Source organism: Peromyscus californicus, unplaced genomic scaffold, assembly GCF_007827085.1.
Source record: "Peromyscus californicus insignis strain IS unplaced genomic scaffold, ASM782708v3 Scaffold_16__1_contigs__length_79575227, whole genome shotgun sequence".
Classification (NCBI taxonomy): Eukaryota; Metazoa; Chordata; class Mammalia; order Rodentia; family Cricetidae; genus Peromyscus; species Peromyscus californicus.
Window position 1 is genome coordinate 7,800,821 of NW_026294458.1, and position 25,306 is coordinate 7,826,126.

The 25,306-nt window shown below is 50.6% G+C and overlaps 1 protein-coding gene across 3 annotated transcripts in view; it reads left to right on the top strand.

Annotated features, from left to right (window-relative positions):
• Window positions 1-9,035, top strand: part of Txnrd2 (thioredoxin reductase 2) — a 53,487-nt gene extending 44,452 nt beyond the window's left edge. For all 3 annotated transcript variants that reach the window (XM_052740271.1, XM_052740272.1, XM_052740273.1), the window contains 6 exons: window positions 2,517-2,612; window positions 3,155-3,247; window positions 5,007-5,078; window positions 5,561-5,658; window positions 7,541-7,747; window positions 8,800-9,035. In XM_052740271.1, the coding sequence (XP_052596231.1) occupies window positions 2,517-2,612; window positions 3,155-3,247; window positions 5,007-5,078; window positions 5,561-5,658; window positions 7,541-7,664 (483 nt within the window). In that variant the 3' untranslated portion in view covers window positions 7,665-7,747; window positions 8,800-9,035. The remainder of the gene's footprint in view (window positions 1-2,516; window positions 2,613-3,154; window positions 3,248-5,006; window positions 5,079-5,560; window positions 5,659-7,540; window positions 7,748-8,799) is intronic.
• Window positions 9,036-25,306: the final 16,271 nt, after the last annotated feature.

Here is a 25,306-nt window from a genome sequence, read left to right on the forward strand (position 1 = left end):
TAAGGCCCTGGCTTGGGAAAGCTACTATTCTTCTCCTTCACAGGCCCCTAGAAAAGACCCCCTTCATCAGTCCTGGGTCTCTGCATCCCGAGAGCTTCAGGAGTAGCATGTACTGAACCATTCTGATGTATCTCAAGGAAGGTATCCAGGAGGCCCCTGCTCAGTCATGCTCATAGATGCTCACAGAGTCCCCAGGCCCTCTTGTCTCTGTGCTGAGACCTGCCATATCTTCCAGGAGTATGTTTCTGTCCTGGGGTTGCTGTAGCAAGTGGTTTATGCCACCACAAATTCAGGAGCATAGAGCACCCACTCTTGGAGGCTGGAAGTTAAATCTGGGTGTGGGCAGGGCTGTATTCCTCAGTACCTTCTAGGAGGTTACTTCCTGCCTCCTCTATGCTGGACCTGGGTGGTCCTTGGTCCAAGCTCTGTCCATCATCACTGAGCATCTCCTCCAGGTGCTTATCCCTCCTTTGTCTTACAGATTGTCCTTTGTCAGACTTGGGTCATTTGTTACACAAACCCATTTCCAAATTAACTCGAGTTCTAAGCAGGTATGATTTCTTTTGAAGGGAAGGGCACTATTCAACCCCCCCCCCCCCAGTGTGTTACTACTCACGTTCCCAAGAGCACTCGGGACACTGCAGGAACATGCCCCATGGAGGAACATCAGTAGGAGATGGAAGCTGGTGAACTCCTTCAGGTGTCGGGGATGCTCAGTGCCATTGCTGTAGAGACAGTGGGATGGTAACTGAAGGCTCTGGTTGGGAGCAGAGCAGCCTAGGCAAGGGCACCTGGCACCTCTACCTTCAGGAGTGTGACGATGACTACCCTACCTGGCTCCCTTTGGAACTCACTTTGGGAGATGGAGAGAGGAACCTGGGGGAACAGAGCCAGTGTTTGCGTCTGCTAGATCCCAAGCCTGCTGGATCAGCATGGCTCCTGAGTCTTTGGTGTACCAGAGGGGTCCCCTACCATGTATGATGTATGCTCAGATGAGCCAAATGGCCTGTACAAGGTACCATCAGGCCCTGTGACTGAAATTCAGGAACGTGACTTTCCCAGAGGTACCAGACTCCCACCTCTGCCAGGTACAAGGCCTTGCAGAGGACTACATGAAAAGCTCTCCAACATTTCCCCTTCCTGGTCATTTCAAAACACACACACACACACACACACACACACACACACACACACACACACACACACACACAGTGTTTGTTTTATATGCCTGCATGTATATCTGTACACCACATGTGTGCCTGGTGCACATAGAAGCCAGAAGAGGCTTCATATCCAGGCATCATATCCCTGGAACTGGAGTTACAGACTGTTGTGAGCTGCCATGTGGGTGCTGAAACCCAGGTCCTCTGGAAGAGCAGCCAGTGCTCTTAACCACTGCGCATCTCCTCAGCCCTCACGTCACTTTTCAGGCCACGGAGTGTGTATGGTTGCTTGTCTCTGCCTGTGGTTGATTTACAGCTCGAGGTCTCTGTCTGTAGGCTTCAACTTTGTCTTGTGAGCACTGCACCCTGAGACAGCGCCTGTGTTCGCTGAGAGCCCCAGGCGAGTCTCTGCACCCTAAGGGCCGGGGCTGTGCTACCACCAGCATGTGGCGCACAAAGGCCTTCTTTATTTTAAAAATTTAAGGCAATGCAGATAATAGTCCTGCAGTCAGGTCAGGCCAGCGGCTACAGGGATGTTTAATGTGGTATGTTGTGCTGTGTGGGGATGCTTCCTGGGTTACTCAGGCCTGATGGAATGCACAGGCTGGAAGCGGAGTTTATCTCTGTAGATCTTTACTCATTTCTGGAATGCCAAGCAGCATCTGCATTTCCTGCTACAGAGGTGATTGGCAGTGGGGGCCTGGGCTGCTGCAAGCAGGAACACCCGAGGCTAGGTGCACCCAGAGACAGAGGGGTCTTCAGTGAATGACACTGGTTTGGGATTTGTCCTGGACTATGACATGCATATCAAGCTGTGTGTCAGGAGCACGTGACATGCTTGGGGCCATATGAACTAGACCCTGAGTCACTGGGAACTATGGCAGGATCTCTTTTGAGCTCTGTCGTGAAACTAACACTCTGAGATCATCCATGTGATGGGTTCAGAGAAAAACCTGTGCCAGTGAGGGTAGTGGGGCTCTGCCTGGCAGCCCGTCCCCTCCTCTAGAGAAAGGGATGATAATGCGGGCATGCCCTGCAGTGGGGTAGAGGGAGACAGTGGGATAAGCAGACCCATAGCAGCCCTGGGATTGTCAGTGTGGGACATTCAGCCTTGCATGCTGAGGACGTCCAGATCTTCACAGCCTGTAGGTAGCAGTGTCCACCCCCTCACAGCTCATGTCCACTGCCTCACAGCTCATGTCCACCCCTCACAGCTCCTGTCCACATCCTCAAAGCTTGTGGCACGGGGCTGGGGGTCTTCAGCAGGGAGCCACCCGCTCGGAAGGCAATGGGTGGTGGAGTAGCATCTGTACAGGCTGCCTGGAACACAGTGTTGCTATGCTCTTCCCTCAGGGGCGGCCTGAGCTGACACCCACTGCTATCAAGGCAGGAAAGCTGCTGGCTCAGAGGCTCTTTGGGAAATCTTCAACCTTAATGGATTACAGCAACGTGAGTTCCTTTAAAGGACCCAAGTCCAACCTGGGGGAGGCTTGACTGCTTCTCCTGGCTGAAAGGTTCATGTGCACCTGTGTGTGCCTGCATGTGCATGTTGTATGTATGCACACATGTATGCATGCATGCATGTACACAGGTGTGTGTGTCCATGTGAGTGTGTGAATGTGAGTGCATTTGCACACATGAGCAGGAGGACACAGTCCGTGGGGCCATATGAACAGATCCCTAGTCATTGAGAACTGGCCAGGATCTCTTGAGCTCTGTCATGGGACCAGCACATCGAAGTGACAGCTTCAGAGAAAAGCCTGTGCCAGTGAGGATAGTGGGGCTCTGCCTGGCAGCTCATTCCCTCCTCTAGAGAAAGGGATCTATGTGGTTTGACTCCTGGTCCAGCCCAGGAACAGTGAGTGGCCACCTGCTGTGCTCGTGTGTGGCTGTGTCCCTGGCCTCAGATTACTACTCAAGTGTCACTCAGGGGATGCAATTTCAATTTGGGGGGCCCAAGAGACATATCTGATTCCAGACCTACTTTCCAGGTTCCCACGACTGTCTTCACACCACTGGAGTATGGCTGTGTGGGGTTGTCTGAAGAGGAAGCTGTGGCTCTCCATGGCCAGGAGCATGTAGAGGTAGGGGACTACCTGATGGCCACTCTCCACAGAGGCTCTCCAGGATTGGAGGTCTGGTAAACAGGGGCTAGTTCCTGGGGGCTGCTCTAAGCAGGGCATAGTGTGGGGCCTCCACAGGACAGGAGTATCAGGCAGCTCCAGAAACACGGGAAGTCAGAAGCCTTTGGTAGCTTCAGTGTGTGGCCAAGCTTCGCTTCTCTGGTCTCACTCAGTGTCCACCTGCTGTCCTGGATGGAGTCATTAGGGCAGGAAGATGCCCTCCTCTGAGGCCCTGTGGTCTGGCAGCCTCCAGCCCGGCCCCTTAGCTTACTGTATGTGCTAGAAGCATTGTTGAGCTTCCTAGCATTACCACCACAGCCTCAGCATGCAGAGAGCTTGTAACAGAAGGTCTCAGGTCCTGGTGCTGCTCTGCAGAGTTCTCCTTACCTCTCAGTGGGAGGAGTCTCACTTAACCCGAATGGCTCCTCCCAGGTGTCCTCTGACCTGCATCCTACCCACCTCCATCCTACCCACCTGCACCTCCACCTTTCTAGGACTCTTCTGAGGTTCCCAATGGGCAAGACATTTACTCCCAGCCCAAATTCTGTCCTCTCCTCAAGTTCTTCTAGTGACTACAGGCTGACTGGAGCCTTCATCCTAAGCAAGGGTTCTCACTGGGCCAGGGCGCTTTTGGGAGTCTGCAGTGGCAGGCTGTGGCCCTGGGGTGCTTTCCGAGTAGGCCGAGGTAGCAGGAAGCTTTGAAAGCTGCCAGGTAGTGGAAGCTGGAGGACTTTGGTGGAGGTCTTCCTGTAGCAGCAGCTTGCAGGCTGAGCGGCCCGGGTCACCAGGCTGTGGTGTCTGCCCCTCCATGTACCCAGGCCCTCCATCATGGGGACAGGCCTGACAGGCCTGCCCTCGCAGCACTTTATTTGCTATTTTTGTTAGATTCATCATAAGTGCACTGGGACATGTGCTCACAGCATTTTATAATGCTTTACGTTTCATGATGTTGAATAGCCAAACATTCTAGTTTGTTTTGTTTTCAGTTCTGTCTTGCTTAGAACAATATTCTCTGAAGCCCTATTAATTAATAATGGCTGTGTAGCACATGTGGGGCCCTGCTCATTTTTTATATGCCTGTAGCCCTGAACACACTGTCAAGCCCTTCATGGGTGCTGAAAGCCCTTGTTCCACAGCTCCAGTGAGGCTGGGGCCTGCCCTGCTCCTCCACAATCCTGCCCCACCCCCTCCTCTTAGCTGAAGTTTAGGCCAGGTCGGCACCAGGGTGTCTCAGGGAGGCCAGGCAGCCATCTGAGAGCCATTCTGCTCACACGGTAGGATGGGCACTCTTACACCAGTGATTTGCCTGAGGTCTCCCTGTCCAGTCTTTTTGGTCTTGGGGAGGCCTGGATCTACTTCTTAGGGATGCCCCAGTACCGTGGCTCACACTGTGGTCTCTGTGTTGTATCGTGGCTGGTAGCACCTCAGCAGCCTGGTGCCTGCTCTCCTGCTGTGTTTCAGTGCGGAGTCTCAGATGTGGGGAGGAGAGGCTCTGTCTACAGACTGCATGGCTGTGGACACAGGCTGCCTGGACAGAGGACACACTCTCTACAACCAGCCGAGGTGTTGACACATCTCATGTCATACCCTTGGGCCACATAAGTGTCTCTGGGTCCCTGAGAATCCTGTCTTCCCACTACTTTTTTGTTTGTTTGATCCAAGACTGTGGGACTGTCTTGGGCACGGCCACTGATTCAGGTGCTGGTGTCTTGTCACCCAGGTTTACCATGCATATTATAAGCCACTGGAGTTCACAGTGACGGGTCGGGATGCATCACAGTGCTACATAAAGGTGAGTGTGCTAAGGGGCCAGGGGCCAGGGCACTGGGGCTAAGACGGAAAAAACTAGTGACCGCGGGGAGTGCTCTGGTGTCCCCAGGGTCCTCGTGGGACAAAGTCCCCGCAAAAGCAACTTAAAGAAGGGTTTGTTTTGTCTCACAGTGTAAGGAAAGGCTTGGTGGCAAGGGCTTGAGGCAGCCAGTCACGTGTGTCTGCAGTCAAGAAGCAGAGAGATGGCCGCTGGTGCTCAGCTCGCAATCTCTTTTTTATGCAGTCTGGACCCCGGCCCATGGAATGGTGCTGCCCACCGTTGTGATGGGTCTAGCCACCACAGTTAACCCAATGTGGAAACTTCTCGTGGAGTTTGTCAGATTGACAGTCAATACCAGCTACCACAAGTGGAAACCCGAGGGCTGTGGAGGGAGGGCATAGCAACTCCCCGTGGCTGGGTGGCCCCTGTGACTAAGTGACAGTCAAAATCACCGTGGCTTTCAGATGGTGTGCTTGAGGGAGGCCCCACAGCTGGTGCTGGGCCTGCACTTCCTTGGCCCCAACGCTGGAGAAGTCACTCAAGGATTTGCTCTGGGGATCAAGTAAGTCGTCTAGAATCCTGGCCATTTTGTGCTGTAGCCCCTTCCCTCTGTGACGGCACAGTTGCCGGTAGTTTTTTCCCAGTAGTGAAGCCACTGGGTCCACATTTCTGGGGGAGGGGTTTGTACACGTCTGCAGTGGGCATCCTTCAGCCTGCCTCAGGCACTGTGGACACAGCAGGAGAGACTCTCTAGCCAAAGGTCCTAGGCAGGGATGGCTGCACCCTTGGGGCGGGCCAGCGTGAGTGGGGTTGAGCCCTCACCCCCAGCCTCCACTGGTCACTTCTGTTCTCTTTCCTGTGAACTGTCTGGTGTTGTTGGTGTCTTGTCTGCCTTTCCCTGCCCACAGGCTCCTCTGCAGCCCTGGCTGCCGTATAACTGGCCCCAGACTCAGATCCGCCTCCCCAGTGCTGGGATTAAAGACGTGTGCCGCCACCACCAGGCCCAACTGTTTATTTGTATCCTGTGGTTTTTCTTTCTAGTTGTTTGTGCTCCAATTGTCGAGCTACAAGAGCTCTTTGCATATTAAGGAAATCAGTATTATAGAGAGGTTGCCACCATTTAAAAGACTTTCAGAAAGTCTTCCCAAGACTGAATTGCCTGGGCAGTGAACCTGCATTCAGAACAGTGAATGGGAATGCACTGTGGGATGGCCCTATCCCATTAATCCCAGGGCCCTCCCAGGCGAAGCTGATGTGGACACCCTGCTTTTCATCCTCCACACCATGGATCCATGGTGGACACGGCCTGCATGGTCTCTCAGGATGCTCAGGAGAGGCTGCTCATGGATCCTTCCTGGTGGCTACTTTGGAGTAGACTCCCAGTGATAGTTCTGCTGCAGATCTCCTAAAGCCACAGATATATATTCCAAAGACATGGGCTCACCTGGGACCTGCGGCTCATGCTTGGGAGAACCTTATCACCAGCCATTGCCCTAACACATTTGCAGGCTAGGTAGGCCTGAGGCTTGCTGTCATATGATAGGATCTGGCCCAAACCCTGTCTCACACACACAATCCTTCAGCGTATTGGTCCTATTTCTTTGTTGGGATCCCCTACCTGCTCTCCCTTGTCCCTAGATCCAGCCCACTGGGGACCCAGGTGTCCACACACCCTCCTCCTGTCCACCTTTCCCTATGCCCTCTCACTCTGTGTCCTCCAGGGTTCTGTCCCCTGTGCCATGAATACATGTACATGCCACATGCATGCACACATGGATACACACAAAACAAAACAAAAACTCACGGAGCTATAGCCCAGGACTCAGCCACACGGCTGCACTGAACAGCTCTTTCCTAGTCATCTCAAGCCCTGGAACCTGACTGACCTTTGGCGGTGAGGCAGGGGCATCTGGGTGGAGGCCAGGTCTCAGAGGCCAAGAGAGGCTGACAGTGGAGGCTGTTCTCAGAGGACTAGTGGCTAGGCTGATCACCTCCCTTCATGAACTTACTCTGGATAGGCAAAATGCCGTCCACAGCCAGTTCCCTGCCTTGTGTTTGGATGCCATGTGTCCATGTGTAGATTTCTGAGCAGGAGAGCCGGGTGGGTGGGTGTAGGCTGCAGTCAGAAGTGGCTGGGGTGGGTGATTTCTGCCACACCTTGACAGTGATAGAGCAGGCCTGGAGAAAGGGGCAATTAGGAAAGAGACGGGACAGAGCAAGCCAGGGCAAGGTTGGATAGGAGGGCCTGAGGTGGGTAGCAACTTGACAATGTGGGTAGTGGGTGTTTCCTGGGGGCAGAGGGCAGTCCAGCACAGGCACGGGCATACAGTCTTAGTGCTGACTCCGGAAGGAAATCACTGCCCTCTAAGGCCTTCCCAAGGTCAGAGTGGTGTGGACAGACCTCCCCATACTAACCACTTACCATCTACTCTCGGTGTGTGCAGATGTGGGGCGTCGTATGCACAGGTGATGCAGACAGTAGGGATCCACCCCACCTGCTCTGAGGAGGTGGTGAAGCTGCACATCTCCAAGCGCTCAGGCCTGGACCCCACTGTGACTGGGTGCTGAGGCTAAGTCTCCATCCCTGCCAAGCTGAGGGCACACGCTAAGCCATGTGCCCAGCACAAGGCTCCTCAGACACCTGGATCCAGGTGAGCAGGCTTGAGAAGAGCATTTGTGGCTGGAGTCATGGGAGCCACCATGACGGGCATGATGCCAGGTACATGCAGGGGTCCCCCACAGGCCATGGTTCCCCCGCAGGCCGTGGTCCCCCGCAGGCCGAGGTTCCCCGCAGGCCATGGTTCCCCCGCAGGCCGTGGTCCCCCGCAGGCCATGGTCCCCCCGCAGGCTAGGTTCTCACAGCGTCTCCTGGGCAGTGTCAAGTGCTGCTCCCCGTGTGCCATGTCTCCCTGCACTGAGCACAAGCGCCGCTCATTTCCTTCTTGCCCAGAAGGTGGAGATACTGCCTTGCACACGGCTGACTGACCGCCGCACACGAGGCTCTGCTACAGCTTTGTGGTCAGGCTGGCCGAGCGGGCAGCCAGAAGTCGCAGTGCCTTCCCAGTCATGGTAGTCCTCTTCTGAGGAGGAAGAACTTGGCAAAGGCCTGCCCCTGCCATGTCACCTCTGTCTGACGGCACCCTCCAGAAGCCCCAGTCCTGAAGCCTGCATGCTCCAGCCATCCTGGGGTGTCTGTCTCGGCTGTCACCCCTTCTTGGTCTGGGCCCTTGGTAACTGTTCTCCTCCCTGAAGCTGAGGGGAGGCTCTAGGAAGAGTTCTTTCTCCTCAAGATGCCCTCTGTCTGTTCTGAGAGGCCCAGCAGGAGCTCTCAGACATCCAGTGGGTGGGGAGTCTGGCCAGGCCCTTGTCTGGGCATTCTGGCACCAGCTCCACCACAGCTTCTCAGTGCAGGGCTGCATTTGACAAAGAGGGCCCTCTAAGGAAGCTCTTACCTGAATATTATACCTTCTGGGGGGGGGGGGTTGTTAAGAGCCCAGCATACGTTTTTGATCAAAATATTTGATCAAATGTTTTTGCAACTGCAGTGTTCTCTCTGATATACCAGTCTGGGGTGGGGTGGGGTGGGGGGGCTCTCTTCAAGGGCTTATTTCCAACCCATCTTTCAATAATCTCTTGTGGTTTGGGGTGACATGGCTAGGCCAATATGAGGCTGACCTGTGCTGACCACACCTGTTATTGGCAGGACTGGAAGGTTTTGCTACCACCTCAGAGATCCCAGAAGATGTGGATGGAGCACCGTGTGTCTGCATAAATGGCTGTGTGTCCTGCAGGGATGACTCCACACCTACATCCTCTGGCCAGCCTTCTCATACTCCAGCGTCAGATGATGATGGCCTGCGCAGAAACCCCCATGTGGGCTGCCCGGGTTTGAGGCCCCTGGCATTTCTGGAGCGCCAATAAAGAGGATGTTTTCCTAAAGCATGTCTGCTTGTGGTGCCCCCAGGATTGCCCAGTGTCACATAATAGTAGCTTCCAATCAGGATCTGCTGCACCAGAACCATAATACACAGAGCCACAGTGTCTTAGTCCTAGAGTTCCCAGCAGCCACTGGGAGGGACAACCCTAACCTGACCCTTCTGGTTGCTGGCAGGACACAGTACCTCCCCACCATCCTCAGCACCCACCATCTCCCTTCAGCTACTGGCTCAGGCCTGAAGACACCTTTTGCCAAGGTCACCCCTAAGGTCTCTGTGTGCATCTTGAGGCAAGGGCAGCCTAGCTCCGGTGGTCATCAAGGGTCAGGAACAGGAGGAGAGGTTTGCCAGGGTTGTTTGATGTTCGCTGTCTCTGAACTGAAAGCCACTCACCTCCTTCCTTTCCACTGTGGCCCTCCAGGTCAGCTTGTGAACTGGTTTTGGCTAATCCTCCACATTGAAGCTTGATGGGCCAGGGAGCGCCTGTCAATCACTGCAGGGAGAGACAGCCCTTACAGGGAGGGGCAGGGCACTGCATTATGCTGAGGCTTTAGCAGAGGCTAATCTCATGTCTTCCTTAAGAAAACATCACTTAGCCTGGCCCCGGGAGCCTTGGATGGGACCCTGCTTGTCAGCCAACAAAGGAATGTGTTTGCACCTTAATGGGCCTACCAGAGCCTGGCTCAGAGTGGAAGTGTGCAAGGGTGCTCTCAGACGCCCAATTAAGACGCCAAGTGCTGGGCTGGGCCCCGCCCTCCTGACAAGTGCAGGGCCAGATCAGCCATGTCCTATTTAATGCCCCACTGGTGGCACGCCCCAGCCTGCCAGGATCCTGGGGCGTGGTTGGGGGCGGGGCACTCCTCTAGCTTGAGGTTTTGTCTGCCTCCGAGGGAGAGAGGTCAGCTAATACCTGCTGCTTCAGGCCAGCGGGGGTGGGAAGCCTCTGGGACCTGGCCAGGTGCATCTCATGGGACCACAGCTCTGGGGGCAGTCCCTGCCAAGGGGGCAAGCAAGCACCTGAAAGTGGCCTTGGTGCGGGGTGCTGACTGAATAGAGGCAACCTGTGACTGGCCCTGTGCATCCACTGGCCTGTAGGTTCCTGCCTGCCCAGCCAGCCATTGCCATCCATACATTCATGTCCCCAAGGCCCCTTTAGGATAGTTACTAGTCTGTGCACACTGCCCCATTGGGGTCCTCTTATCCTGTTCTGGCTCCACAGTACTGGGTGAGGCTCTGGGCCCATGTCTCACCAGAGCAGTGGGCTGCCTTTGTGGTCTCCTGAACCTGTCCCTGGACCCCATAGCTAGGCCACTGTGTGCAGCTGCACTGGCCAGCCCCAAAGGTAGGGCCTACTTTTATACCTTCTTCCCAGAGCAGAATTTACATCAGGGTACTTGCCCCTGGACTCTTTGTCTCAGCCTGTGCCAGCCTCTAGGAGGGTCCAGACATCCACAAATCCATGTTCTATGTGGCTTCAGGTCCTGCTCCCTCTGCACTCCTGGAAAACAGTGAGCAGGGGTCTGATCAACTCACAAGCAGTGAGTGTTGCAGAGAAAGGACTCCCACAGGGATGAGCTACCACTCAAGCTACCTGTGGGGCTGGCCAGTGCAACCCCACACATTGGCCTAGCTGTGGGGCCAGGAGACCACAAAGACAGCCCAGTGCTCTGGTAAGACCCAGAGCACTCACTCAGTCATCTGTGGAGCCAGAACAGGACCAGGAAGTCCCTAACAGGGCAGTGTGCACAGACCAGTGACTACTTTGCACTACTCACTGAGGGCTGTTGTGCCCTGTGCTAGAGGCAGGGTCAATGCCAAGGAGCAGAATCCACAGATGAGCTGCATCAGCAGTGGCATCTGTCCTGAGTGACTGCCCCACCTACCCGCAGGATCACTGCAGGGCCAGTTCCCTCTCTGGACCAGAAAATGCAACGAGGGCTAGAATGCCCCAGGGCCAGGTGCTCCCCAACCCAGGGCCAGGTGCTCCCCTGGGCCGCCTCTTCTCTGCCTTTGCATGTTTTTATGATGCAATGAAAATATGTTTTTAATTCCTCAGATTGTTCCGTGTAACCTGCAATTACCCCCGGCAATGCTTTACACACCTCTGCTTGTGGCTCTGGGTTGCGCAAGGCCATGGGAAGGAAAGGAGTCGGAGGAGCTCCCTCCCTGCCTGACTGTCCTGGGAAGAGGAATGGAGTTCCCATCTCCTAGCACCTCGCCCTCTCCCACATTATCCCCACTTCCTGCTGTCCTGAGATCCCTGTGCAGAGAAGAGTGACAGACGCTTTTGAGGGCCAGACTGAGGGGACAGTAGGGGAGGACAGAGCCCAGCAAGGCTCGGAGAGGATCAGTTCTTAGAGTGGTAGAGCGGCTGAGACTGCATATGACCAAGCCCTCTGGGGACCTCTGCTCAGCCAGTGGCAGGGGCATCGGTCCCTACTGCGCTTTGCTGGCAGTGGAGACTGTATCCATGTCCTGGCTGGGCAACCTTGCCAGCAAGTGGACTTGCCTGTGAGAAACAGCAGTGTCTGCCCAAGGCCTCAGGCAGGAGCTTATACCTGAGACCCACATTTTTGTTCTTTGCCACCTTGGCATATGCAGTGGTTCTCAAACAGAACCCAGGAGGTGCCACCATGTGGCAAGCCTAACCCCCCACCTAGCACTCACATACTGCATGCTGCCTGGAGCTATGGGCAAGCCAGGACCTAAGAACGCCTTGAGACAGCTGTCCAGCATGTCTGTCAGATAGGCTGTGTCCTTGAAGAGACCCAGGACTAATAGACCACGTCACTATTCAGGCTCAAGGTGTCTGGTCCCCCTGATCAGGAGGTTCTACCACATGAGACATGGTTGTGGCTGCACTGGACTGTCTGTTCCTGCTCCCCTCACCCCTGCCTCACCTGTCCCTCTGGATGCTATTTCCCTGCACCTAGTAACCTTGGGTGGCAGACTCCAGGGAAGGCCCCCTCTGTACAATGCATGGCCAGATGCACTGGCCTCTCCTGGCCTGGTCTCTGCCTCTCCTCCTCCCTCCCTGATTAGTCCACTCTTAGTTCTACATGAGATGCACAGGGGGAATGATGTGTGCAGGTTACACCCAGACATGGGCAGGCATTCCCATAGCTTGAGGCCAGCAGGCAGGCACTGGATACTTGGGAGTGGACCACACAGACCTAGCTCCCTTTGGAAGCATCTGTGAATTGATTCTCCATCCAAATGATCTGAGACAGGCCTAGATCCTGGGGGCCAACCCCAGCCCAGAAGGTGTACTCTTCTGGCCCCAAACTTGCAGGCTGTGGACTTAGTACTGAGTGCAGGAGCCACAGTCGAACACTAACCGGGGTAGAGACTAGAACAAGGTGTCCAGACTGTTTCCTAGACATCTGTGGAACTCAAGCAGCAACACCTGTCTGGGTCAGTGTTCTAGTGCTGTGAAGAGACACCATGACCATGGCAATTCGTAGAAAAGAAAGCATTTAATTGGGGCTTGCTTACAGTTTTAGAGGTTTAGTCAGTTTTTTTGTTTTTGTTTTTGTTTTTAATGGCAAAGAGCATGGCAAGAAGCATGGTGGCATGCAGGCAGACATGGTGCTGGAGAAGTAGCTGAAAGTTCTACATCCTGATCCACAGGCAGCAGGAAGAGAGACAAAGACTGGGCCTGCCTTGGGCCCTTGAAACCTCAAAGCCCACCCCCAGTGACACATTTCCTCCAATAAGGCCACACCTCCTAATCCCTACTAAGTAATGCCACTCCCTGATGACTAAGCATTCAAACATATGAGCCTATGGGGGCCGTTCTTTTTCAACCACCAGATCCCCCAAACCTGCCCTAGTGGGTCCTCAGCACCAAAGATGTCTCTGAGAAACCTGAGCTAAACATAAGCCTCTGTACCATTTAAGCTTGCCTCATCCCGTCTCTTCTCCTTGTCCCCACGAAGTGCCTTTTCCAGTGGAAGCCCAGAGCCACCAGAATCCACGGGGCTGTTTCCTGATCGGGCTCAGGCTGCACTGCTGTGGGCTGCTCCTCATGTGCTTCCTGAACTAGGCAAAGGCACCAATAAGGAAACGGAGTCACACACTGTGCCTTGCACAGGAAGGCGCGGCCAGGCCAAGCCCTGCTTGTCCCTCACAGCCAGGTGAGGCTCTTGTTGGTCTGGCTTCTTCCAGGTGAGATGGGAGAGCCCCAGAGTTGTGCATACACCTCTCTCCTGACACAGCCATGCCATCGGTTGCTCAGCAACCCTCCCAGACAGGGCAGAGAAAAAAGGAGTTTCCCAGAGAGGCTGGGGAGGGCTGGCCCAACCATGACCCAAGAGATTCAGGATGTGAAATAACTGGGCAGAAGATTCTTCAGCACAGGGTGCCAAGAGGTCTCTAGAGAACTGGGAGGCAGCACTAAGATGCAGGCTGATGGATAGAGGGTTTGCGCCACGAGGCATCAGGCTCTTATCTAGCTATACATTGGGCCTTATGTGCAGCCTGCCTTCAAAGCCCAGCACACATGACTGGGGTCATGACTCCTGTTTCCAGAACCCATAGTAACAGGGTGAAGTTTTGCCAATGGTTAATTGTTGTAGAATATTACTTTTTTATTTTATATTTGATTTAATTTTACATATCATCCACGGATTCCCCTGTCCTCCCTCCTCCCACCCCCCCACTTCCCCCAGCCCACCCACTATTCCCATCTCCTCCAGGGCAAGGACTCTCCTGGGGATGCAGCTCATCCTGGTAAATTCAGTCCAGGCAGGTCCAGTCCCCTCCTCCCAGGCTGAGCAAAGTGTCCCTGCATAGGCCCCAGGTTCCAAACAACCAGCTCATGCACTGAGGACAGGTCCTGGTCCCACTGCCTGGGGGCCTCCCAAACAGATCAAGCTAATCAACTCTCTCACTTATCCAGAGGGCCTGATCCAGTTGGGGGCTCTTCAGCTATTGGTTCATAGTTCTTGTGTTTCCATTCATTTGGCTATTTGTCCCTGTGCTTTTTCCAATCTTGGTCTTAACAATTCTCGCTCATACAATCCCTCCTCTTTCTCACCGATTGGACTCCTGGAGCTCCACCTGGGGCCTGGCTGTGGATCTCTGCATCCAGTTCCCTCAGTCATTGATGAGATTTCTAGCATGACAGTTAGGGTGTTTGGCCATCCTATCACCAGAGTAGGTCAGTTCGGGCTTTCTCTCGACCATTGCCAGTAGTCTATTGTGGGGTATCTTTGTGGATTTCTGTGGGCCTCTCTAGCACTTTGCTTCTTCCTATTCCCATGGGGTCTTCATTTATCATGGTCTCTTATTCCTTGTTCTCCCTCTCTGTTGTTGATCCAGCTGGCATCTCCCGCTCCCCCAAGCTCTCTTTCCCTCGACCCTCGCCTTTCATTACCCCCGCTTACATCCAGTTTGCTCATGTAGATCTCATCCATTTCTCTGTCATTGGGCGATCCCTGTGTCTTTCTTAAGGTCCTGTTTTCTAGGTAGCCTCCCTGGTATGCTCAATCATACCACAAGGACACATGCTCAGCTATGTTCATAGCAGCATTGTTTGTAATAGCCAGAACCTGGAAACAACCTAGATGCCCTTCAACTGAAGAATGGATAAACAAAATGTGGTACATATACACAATGGAGTACTACTCAGCAGAGAAAAACAATGACATCATGAGGTTTGCAGGCAAATGGATGGATCTAGAAAAAAAATCATCCTGAGTGAGGTAACCCAGACTCAGAAAGACAAACATGGTATGTACTCACTCATAGGAGGATACTAGATGTAAAACAAAGGATGAGTAGAATATTATTTTTAAGGTGTGTTACTTTTGTTTATGTTGCATTTGTTTAACTCTGTGAAGCTGTGTTCCTTCGCCTGTCTAAAACACCTGATAGTCTAATAAAGAGCTGAACAGCCAATAGTTATGTTGCATTTGTTTAACTCTGTGAAGCTGTGTTCCTTCGCCTGTCTAAAACACCTGATAGTCTAATAAAGAGCTGAACAGCCAATAGTGAGGCAGGAAAGAGAAATAGGTGGGACTGACAGGCAGAGAGGATAAATAGAAGGAAAAATCGGGGGGAAAAAAAGAAGTAGCCAAAGAAGAAGGAGGACTCCAGGGGTCAGTCACCCAGCCACCCATCTACACAGCAAGCCACAGAGTAAGAGTAAGATTTACAGAAGTAAGAATAAGAAAAGCCCAGAGGCAAAAGATAGACGGGGCTAATTTAAGAAAAGCTGGCTAGCAATAAGCCAAGCTAAGGCCGGACATTTATAATTAAGAATAAGCCTCCATATGTGATTTATTTGGGAGCTGGGTGGCAACCCCCCCCAAAAGAGTAAAAGCAAACAACAACAGCCAATGGCTGAAGACAGTGACAGGCATGGGTTTCCATTGGTGGCACACATAGGTCCTTAGTAAGGAAACTGCAGTCACACTTACCTATGTATCCAAGAGCTGAAGGTGGTCCCTGGACCTCTCCATGCAGTGTCATTCACATGTCTGCCATTGCCTGCCTGGTATGGCCCCGGTCCACCCAAGGTCCAAGACTGATGCTGTCCACTCTGGATGGGGAGCTGTCCTGGGAGGAGGAGGAGGAACAGAAGGCCCATTTGATGGTGACCTTGTGACTTTGATGGTGAGCCAGCCAGGGCCATGGCTGCTCACTCATGGGCAGCTGCTGACCCTCATTTTCCTGCAGAACCAACCACCCTGAGCATCCCTGCTGCTGAGACCTGGCTTCTGCTACATCCCCTTGCTGTCCCCAACCCCCTTAAGCTCTCCAAGAGCTCTCATGTTTCTGGTCCTGCCACCAGAGGGTTTGGGGAGCCCTGCATGTTCTGGTCCACAGCCAAGCACCTGTGGCTACAAGGGTAGTGAGGAGACCTTCACATCTCCCAGGGGCCTAGCAAAGCAACGTAGACCTGAGCCTGCCTAATCTCAGCCCTGCTGCAGTTTATGATACTCAGGTTACCCTAATCCTGAAACCCAAGCTGGGGTCCCAGGAGCCATCCCAGTGCCATCTGAGGAGCACATGAGGCCTTCCCAGTAGGCAGTAAGAGGACTCCCATCACAGGCCTTCTGTGTTCAGAGCTGGCCTTCACCAGGGATTGAGCAGAGTGCTGGGCACTCAGAGGCTGGAAATCCAATCCAGATAGACCCAAGGAGTCGCTGAATACACCAGACTCAGCTGCCTGACTGGGCAGGGCAAGGCCTCATCTCAGGGAGGAAACTCAAAGCTGGGAGCAAAGGCAGCAGGGATGGGCGAGGAGACCCAGCCCAATCCCCTCTAGGATTTCATGGGACAGCGAGTGGGTCTTGGAGTTCCATAAAATTGAATTTGTTCTCTCCCAATAAAATTGGATATTTGGGGCTTAAAACTGATGATCAAATAACACCAAATGCTTGGGAATAAAGTGGGACCATAAACAAGATATAGTGTGACCTTGTTACATAGCAACTGGAGGTTGATAGCCAGATGGGCACAGCTCCCTGCCCCAGTTGTGGCTACTGACCCCAGGGCTTTGCACTGAGTGTGGGCCTGATACACACCCTGTCATGGGGCAGGGGCACCCCGCATGGGGCAGGGGCACCCCGCATAGGGCAGGGGCACCCCATTGTCTCTGTTGCTCTACTTTTGTTATAAAGGCACACTGGCCAGGCATGATGAGAGCACCTGTGTCTCCGGCACCTTCCCGTGACTTCCCTGGAAGCAGGTACAGTTAGCTCAAACCCACAAGCATCAAGCTTTGCAATAGAGTGTCAGAGTAAAACCTGTTTCTGCATATGGGTTTTCTGCTTGTAGTTTTTAATGGGGGCCCTGCTTGATGAGTGAGGCAAGCAGTTCCCAGACCCCCCAGGAGTCTCTGCGAGCTGAGATGGCAAAGCCAGGACTTAGGCATGTCTGCCCTACTGCCCTCCCCTCGGAGGCCTGGTACCCCCGTCCCAGCCTGAGGGAGAGGGTGGATGGGAAGCTTCAATGGCTCATTGTTCTGCCTGTGGTGGCTGGAATTGGGCCGACCCATTATAATAATAAAGTTCTAGCACTCAGCCAGTGGCTGGGTTTCCATAGCTCGGGGAGTATTTAATTTTCAAAGTCTCTGTGAGGGAAGCTGTGTGTAAATGGAGTTTGTTATTCCCGTCAGCCCATTCTTTGTGAGGCCAAGTCTCCTATCCCATGCCTTCATTCTCTCAGAAGCTGCTGTACCTGTCAGCCCCCCAGTGCCAGGCATACCAGGAGACCCAGACACAATGTGAGTGAGTCTTGCCGTCACCACTCAGACAGGCTCTCACTCCGCCCTACCCACTTGGCTGAAGGCTGTGAGGAGGACCAGATGCCTGATGCCACAGGGGGCCTAATGGATTGAACTGTTCCTCTGCCATGAACATTCTCCTCGGCATACAGCTGGCCTGTCTAGATATTCTTTTTTGCTTTTGAAAAAGTCTCAATTAGCCTAGCCAGTCTGGAACTTTCTATGTTCAAGTCTCAGATTTACAGAGGTCTGCTTGCCTGGAGTGCTGAGCCACCACAGCTGGCCTTTGCCTGCTCTTTCTGCCTGTTCTATGTGGTTGCCATAGACCAGAAGTGTGCCTTGGCTTCTGCTTTGGCTGGCTTTCCCTCCTCTGACTGGGTAGTATTAGGTACAGGGTCTCCCTCCTGGGTGTTTTTCCAGGTACCTGGCAAAGTGAGGCACCTGGTCAGGACTCCTACAGAATGTTCATACTGTTATCTGAAAGGGTGTTTTTCTCTCTTATCCAAAGAGGCCTTTTTTTTCTTTTTATTTTATGTACACTGATGTTTTGACATGGGTGTCAGGTCTCCTGAAACTTGAGTTACAGACAGCTGTGCGCTGCCATGTAGATGCTGGGAATTGAACCCAGATCCTCTGGATGAGCAGTCAGTGCTCTTGACCACTGAGCCATCTCTCCAGCCTGAGGCCGCCTTTTTCTTATGTTTAGAAAAAAAATGAAAAAAATGATATGGTTGCTGGGAATCTAATTCAGGTCCTTAATCATTGAGCCATCTCTCCAACCCCTGGAATGAAATTTTAAAACAGCTGTAATAGCCAGGCATGGAGATGCATGCCTGTAATTCTAGTCTCTTGAGTTGAAGGCATGAGGATCAAGAGTTCCAGGCCCTCCTTGGCTATACAACAAATTTGAGGACAGCCTGGGTTACATGAGATCTTGTCTTGAAAATTAAAAAAAAAAAAAAAAAAAAAAGCAAAAATTCTTCAGGCTAAATCAAAGGGAAATGATGTGAGACTTGGAACCAGCATATTGGTGTTTCTGGGGTGCAGCCTAACAGCTGTTAGAGCTGAGACTTACAGCTTTAAACATCTGTTCAAGTGCAGGTTTGGCAGCACATGCCCACAGTCCCAGCTACTCAGGAGGCTGAGGTGGAAAGACCCCTTGAAGCCACAGTTCGGGATCAGTTTGGACAACTATGGTGGTTTGAATAAGAATATATTCGTATATTTGGATGCTTAGTCATCAGGGGAGTGGCATCCGTACTTGAGAAAGATCAGGAGGTGTGGCCTTGTTGGAGGAAGTGTGTCACTGGGGGTGGCTTTGAGGTTTCAGAAGCTCAAGCCAGGCCCAGTGCCTCTCTCTTCCTGCTGCCTGCAGATCTCTCGGCTACTTCCCCAGCACTATATCTGCCTGCGTGCCGACATGCTTCCACCATGATGAAAACAGACTAAACTTCTAAAACTGTAAGCCAGCCCAGTCAACTGCTTTCTCTTCTAAGGGTTGCTGAGGTCATGGCGTCTCTTCACAGCAATCCAACACTTCCTAAGACAGCAGCTCAGCCAGACCCCATCTCAGGACCAGACAGGAGAAGGGACACACAGGAGAGTATATATCATAATGAACACTTCTATTGAGAAGAGAGGTCTACACTCCGTTACCTAAGCACTTCTAGAAGATGGCAGAAATTCAGACTGCTCACAGGAGTGAAAATAAAAATGGATACCAATAGTACAGGAAGCAGGGCTGTGTGCAGCTCATTTGGTAGAATGCTTGCCTCGCATCCATGAAACCCTGGGTTTGACCCCAGTACCCTGTAATACTGGGCATGATGGCACACTGCTGTTAACCTCAGCCTCCCAGAGCTAGAGATAGGAGGATCAAAAGCTCATCCTTTGCCACACAGAAGTTGAAGGCCAGCCTGGGCTATATGAGACATTGTCTCAAAAAAAAAAAAAACAAACAAACAAAACCAAAGTATTTTTTAAGTGTGGTGCTGATGAGATGGTGTAGCAAGTCCAGATGCTTGTCGCCAAGTCTGAGGACCTGAGCTCAATCCCTGGGACCTACGTGGTGAAAGAAGAGAACCAACCACCGTAAATTGTCTTCTGACTTCCACACATGCATTGTGGTGCACACACACACACATACAAAATTAATAAATGTCATTTTAAAATGTTAAAGTCTGAAGAAAATCAATAAAGTGTTGGATATTTGAAAGATTTTCAACTTCAGTTGTGAAAGAGAAAACACTATCACAAAAGATATTGAATTGAAAAAAAGAAGGAAAGGAAAGTCCATGGCTGCTCCTAGGGATGGTGGAGGAGAAAGTTTATTATAGATAAAAGGGAGAGCTTAGCCAGAGGCAGGGACATCTGGGAGAGTCCGGAATGGACATGCCCCTGAGCCATGTGAAGAGAGGGGAGAGTGGGGAACCAGGAGCAGCTGCCAGGAGGCCAAAGGTACAAAGGGGCAGGTAACCGAGATGTCTGAATTACACAGGGAAGAACCTCTAGAGGAAAGGGCAGCCCAGCCCCAGTTAACTGCTTTCTGTTAATATTCTGTTAATTCACTCCCCAGTTCAGGGTAGAGGGCTGGGTTAGCCAGCAGGTAGGGACCGGAGGGAAGCTGGGAGAATCTGGTGACCAGGTCTGCTTTGATCTGTTAAATAGGACCCTCAGCCATTTGTCCCAAGGTTTGAGACTTCACAGATAGGCACTGGGGGGGGGGGGGGGCTAATAAAAGGCAATGAAAGCACCCGCCTAGCACATGTGACCCCTCAGCTCATCCCCAGTGACACATGTGTACACATGCATACTCATGGTGATGAGGTAATAAAATGAACAAGTTTATTTCAACAAATTTGACAATTTAGATGAAGTGGACAGGATCCATAACTTACATAAGTAGAAAATATAAGGAGCCCTATATGTATTAAGATGAAATTATTTGTATTAGTTTTATAGCATGTATACTAGTGAGCTTCATTATAAAACAATGAGGTTCGTTTTTAAGGTTTTATTTTATTTACAGGTATGAGTGTTTGCCTGCACATTATGTATGTGCATCGTGTGTGCCTGGTGCCCTCAGACAACAGAAGAGGGTGCTGGGCCTCTGGAACTGAAGTTATGGATGGTTGTGAGCCACCATGTGGGTTCTGGGAACCAGACCCAGTTCCACAATTAAATTCCTTAAAAAAAATTTATTTTAATTTGCTTAATTTTTTTTTGAGACAGGGTCTCATTGTGTAGCTCTGGCTGGCCTGGAACTCACATCCATCTGCCTTCCTCTGCCTCCCAAGTGCTGGGACCAGGGGCGTGGACTTCCATGCCCAGCTCCACAACTAAATTCTTGAATCTAGATGGTGGTCTGGAATCTTTTAACACTCAGACTGAGGCAGAAAGATTGAGTTCAAAGCCAGCCCAGGCTACACAGTGAGACACACACACACAAGCACACATACACACCTGTGTATGCAAACACATCAGAGAGAGAGACAGACAGAGAGATAGAGAGAGGCAGATGGAGAATATGTCATAAAGAAAACTCCCAGCCCAGGTAATTTAACCAAATTTTGTCAAAAAGTTGAGGGAAAATGTCAGTCACAGTAATTATTACAGAAAATACAGGAGAAAGAAATGCTTTCCAACTTTTGATCTGATATTACCTTAATGGGAAAGCCAGACACATCCCACCCTAGTGGTTCACATCAATAATACTAGCACTCTGGAGGCTGAGAAGGGAGTATTGTGAGGTCTAGGCTAGCCTTGGCTGTAGAGCTGAGACTTCCTGTCCCAAACAACAACAACAGAAGGATGGGAGAAACGACTCAGTGGTTAAGGAGAACTCTCACCGGCACCTGCATACACACACAGAAAAATATAAAAATAAATCTTTTTTTTCAAAAATAGGAAAAGCTTGTGTAAATAAAAAGATAAAGAGATGCTGAGTGGTAAGAGCACTTGTAGATCTTGCAGAGGACCCAGGTTCCTTTCTCACCACCCATGTGGTGGCTCACAGCCATCTGAACTCCAGCACAGGGGATCCAATCTGAGGCCCTCTCTGACCTGGGAGTACACCAGCCATACACGGTGTACATATATACAAGCAAGCAAAACACTCACACAAAATAGGCAAACCTAAAACAATTGTTAAATTAATTCATTTATGTATATGTGTGTACCAGTGTGAATATGTGTGCACCATGTGAATGCAGGAGCCCCTTGAGGCCAGAGCAGGGCATCAGACCCTGGAAAGGATGTTATTGCAGTTAAATTTAAAAAAATATAGACAATAACATTACAAATAGAGAAAGTTACAAACCAATACCTGTTTCAGATGTACATGCTAAATTCTGTTTAAAATATGAACATATTGAAGTTACCAACACATACAAGGGATTTATTGTGACCAAATGGGATTTATCAAAGGAATGCAAGATGGTTTCTTTTGAACATTCTATCTATATACTTTATATCTATATAATTTAGTACGTTAACCAAATGGTAAATAAATTATCATAATTACATCACTAGAGGAAGTGCATTTGGCTAAGTTTATCGAACATTGTTTTGAAAACCACTCTCAGAAAAAAAATTCTGGGGCTGCAGAGATGGCTTAGCAGTTAAGAGAAGGACTGCTCTTCTGAGGACCCACACAGTGACTCACAGAGGTCTGTAACTGAGTTCCAGAGAATCCCATGCCCTCTCTTGGCCTCTGAGAGCACCAGGCGCACATGTGGTACACAGACATGCATGCAAGGCAAAACATCTTGCATATGAAGCAAAACTCCTTCAAACTAGCAAAAATGTGGGATGAGTGAACAAGGACCAGGTCAAAGGTGTCCACTGCTACTACCTTCCTTGTGTCACTGAAGTTCCTGAGCACTTCATGGGCAATAATAATAATAACAATGTATGTGTGTGATATACATTGTTATAGAATAACTGTATAGAATAACTGTGGTAGTTTGAAAGAAAATGGCCCCCAAAGGGAGTGGCGTTATTAGGAGATGTGGTGTAATCAGACATTTCTCTCTTACCTGCCTGTTCCCAATTACCTGGCATCTGCTCCCCAAATAATTGACTTGGAGGCTTAATATTACTTATAAATGCTGGGTCAATAGCTCAGGCTTGTTACTAGCTAACTCTTACATTTAAATTAACCCGTATTTCTATTTATGCTTTGCCACATGGCTGTACCTTTATTAGCATGGTATGTTCATCTCGTGTTCCCTCTGCATCTGACTGGTGACTCCTGACTCCACCTTGTCTTTCCCAGAATTCTCCTAGTCTGGCAGCCCTGCCTATACTTCCTGCCTGGCTACTGGCCAATAAGCATTTTATTAACAATTTGAGCAATGCACATTCATAGTGTCCAAAGATTGTTCCACAGCAGTGTGGCCTTGTTGGAGTAGATGTGGCCTTGTTGGAGGAAGTGTGTTACAGTGGAGGCAGGCTTTGAGGTCTCACATATGTTCGAGCTACACCCAGTGTCTTAGTTCACTTCCTGTTGTGTGCCGATCAAGATGTGGGACTCTCAGCTCCAGCACCATGTACACACACACACACACACTAATAATAATAATCATAATCATAATAAACATTTAAAATAATGTTTGGATACACTCTTGCTATAAAGATCAGGCTAGCCTCAAACTCAGGATCCTTCTGCCTCACCTTCCTGAGTTGAGATTACAAGCATTGATATTATGTTCAGTTCTGCTGAGAAGGATTAAAGAAGACTAAGAAAAAGAAAGGATAAGATATACTGTGCTCACAGACTGGAAAACTTAGTATTTTGTGCTGGGTCTCATTCATACTGGGCATGTGAGCTACTGCTGGGCCACAACCCTGGCCCAAACCACCTGTCGGCAGGAAGTGGAGGAACTGGAACCCTTGGATACCAGTGCTGGCAACCGGCTTGGAACCCTGGAGTTCATCACAAAACAAAACAGAATCACCGTGAAACTTGGCAGTTCTGCTCTTTTTTGATGTATAGCTAAAGAATTAAAATCAGGTCTGGAGAGACGGCTCAGTGGTTTAGAGCACCGGCTGCTCTCCTACAGGAACTAACCCACACGGCAGCTCACAACTATCTGTAAATCCAGTTCCAGGGGATCTATCACCCTCTTCTGTCCTCTGAGGGTACCAGGCATGCACATGATGCAGACATAAATGAACATAAAACATTCATAACACATACGTTTTAAAACATTAAAACCAGGGACTCAAATAGATCTTTTACAGTGTGTCCTGGGTAGTTTTATGTCAATTTGACACAAGCTAGAGTTATCTGAAAAGAGGGAACCAATTGAGAAAATGCCTCCATAAGATCTGGCTGTAAGGCATTTTCTTAATTATTTATCAATGGGGGAGGGCCCAGCCCATAGTGGGTGGTGCCATCCCTGGGCTGGTGGTCCCCAGTTCTATTAGAGAGCAGGCTGAGCAAGCCAGTAAGCAGCATCCCTCCATGGCCTTTGCATCAGCTCCTGCCTCCAGGATCCTGCCATTTGAGTTCCTGTCCAGACTTCCTTCGATGATGTATAGTGTGTGGAAGTGTAATAAACCCTTTCCTCCCCAACTTGCTTTTTGGTCATGGTGTTTCATCCCAGCAATAGAAACCCTGACTAGGACACAATGATTCCACAGCACTATTACCCACAATGGCCAAAGGTGTAGACAATTCAGTGTCCTGAGGGATGAAGGGTAAACAGAATGTGGACACTCAAAGGAAGGACCAGTCACTTTTTTTTTTTTTTGGATGTTTTTGAGATAGGGTCTGACTATGTAGACCAGGTTGGCCTGGAACTCATTCTGTAGACCAGGCTGGCCTGGAACTCACAGAGATCCACCTGCCTCTGCCTCCTGAGTTCTGGGATTAAAGGCTGGCTCTTTAAAAAAAAAGTTTTTATTTATTTTTATATGTAAGAGTTCTTTTGCCTGCATGCTTATCTGTGAGCCATGCATGTGCTCCATTCTGAAGAAACTAGAAAAGGCCATCAGATACCCTGGAACTGGAGTTATAGATGATTGTGAGCCACAATATGGGTGCTGGTAAACAAATGGAGGCCCTATACAAGAGCAGTCAGTCAGTGATCTTAATATCTGAGCCACCTCCCCAGTTCCTCAGTCAACACGTGAAAGGAAGGCGATTCAGACACATGCTATGGCATAGATGAACCTTGAAAACATACTAAATGAAACAATTCACAAATGAACAAATATTGTGTGAGCACCAGGTATGTGGGGTACACAGTCAAATTCAGACTCAAAATGGTGGGTGCTCAGGGTTCGGAGATGAGGACTCAGTGTTTAATGGATAGTTTCTAGTTCGATGAGATGGCTCTGGGGATGGTGGTGATGGCTGCACACCCTTGTGAATTTATTTATTAATATGACTACTGCATTGTATGCTTTACAATGGTTACTACAATAAATTTTGTCATGCACATTTGAGGTAATTCCCTAAAATAAAAGGCAATCTGGAAAAAGGCCTTTGTAGGAGGGGCATGGTTGTGTGGTCCTTTTCACAAGCCTGCTGCTCACTCTGCCGTTTAGTCATGAGCTGGTTCCAGCTGCTTGGGGCCTGAGGGTGATCGGAATTCACAGAAACAACCCCTCCCTTAAGGGAGGAAGTTTAAATTATCAGGTCAATTAGGAAAGATACAACTGAAAAAAAAATCCAAGTTTCATTCACACTTCAAGGAGGTGTTTCCTGGTTGGGTGCCACTTTTATTATTTTTGGCCCAGGCTACTGAAAACCCTACAGACCCTTGGAAAGTACAATGTGATCTTTGATTCCCGTTTCAAGGATCAAAGCGAGTGAGTTTGGGTGTAAATGCAGATAACATTTCAGAGATCTTTCATGAAAGGAGTCACCAGAGCAGGGCAGACAGGGAGCTGGTGTGTTATACACGTGCTTGATTTCAGGAGTATTACCGTGCAGGAAAGCCCTCTGTTCCTGGTCCAAGAACTGGTCCTTGGACCATCTAAACACATATGTCTGGGTTGTGGGATGACACTACGAGGACACGGAGGAGCTAGAG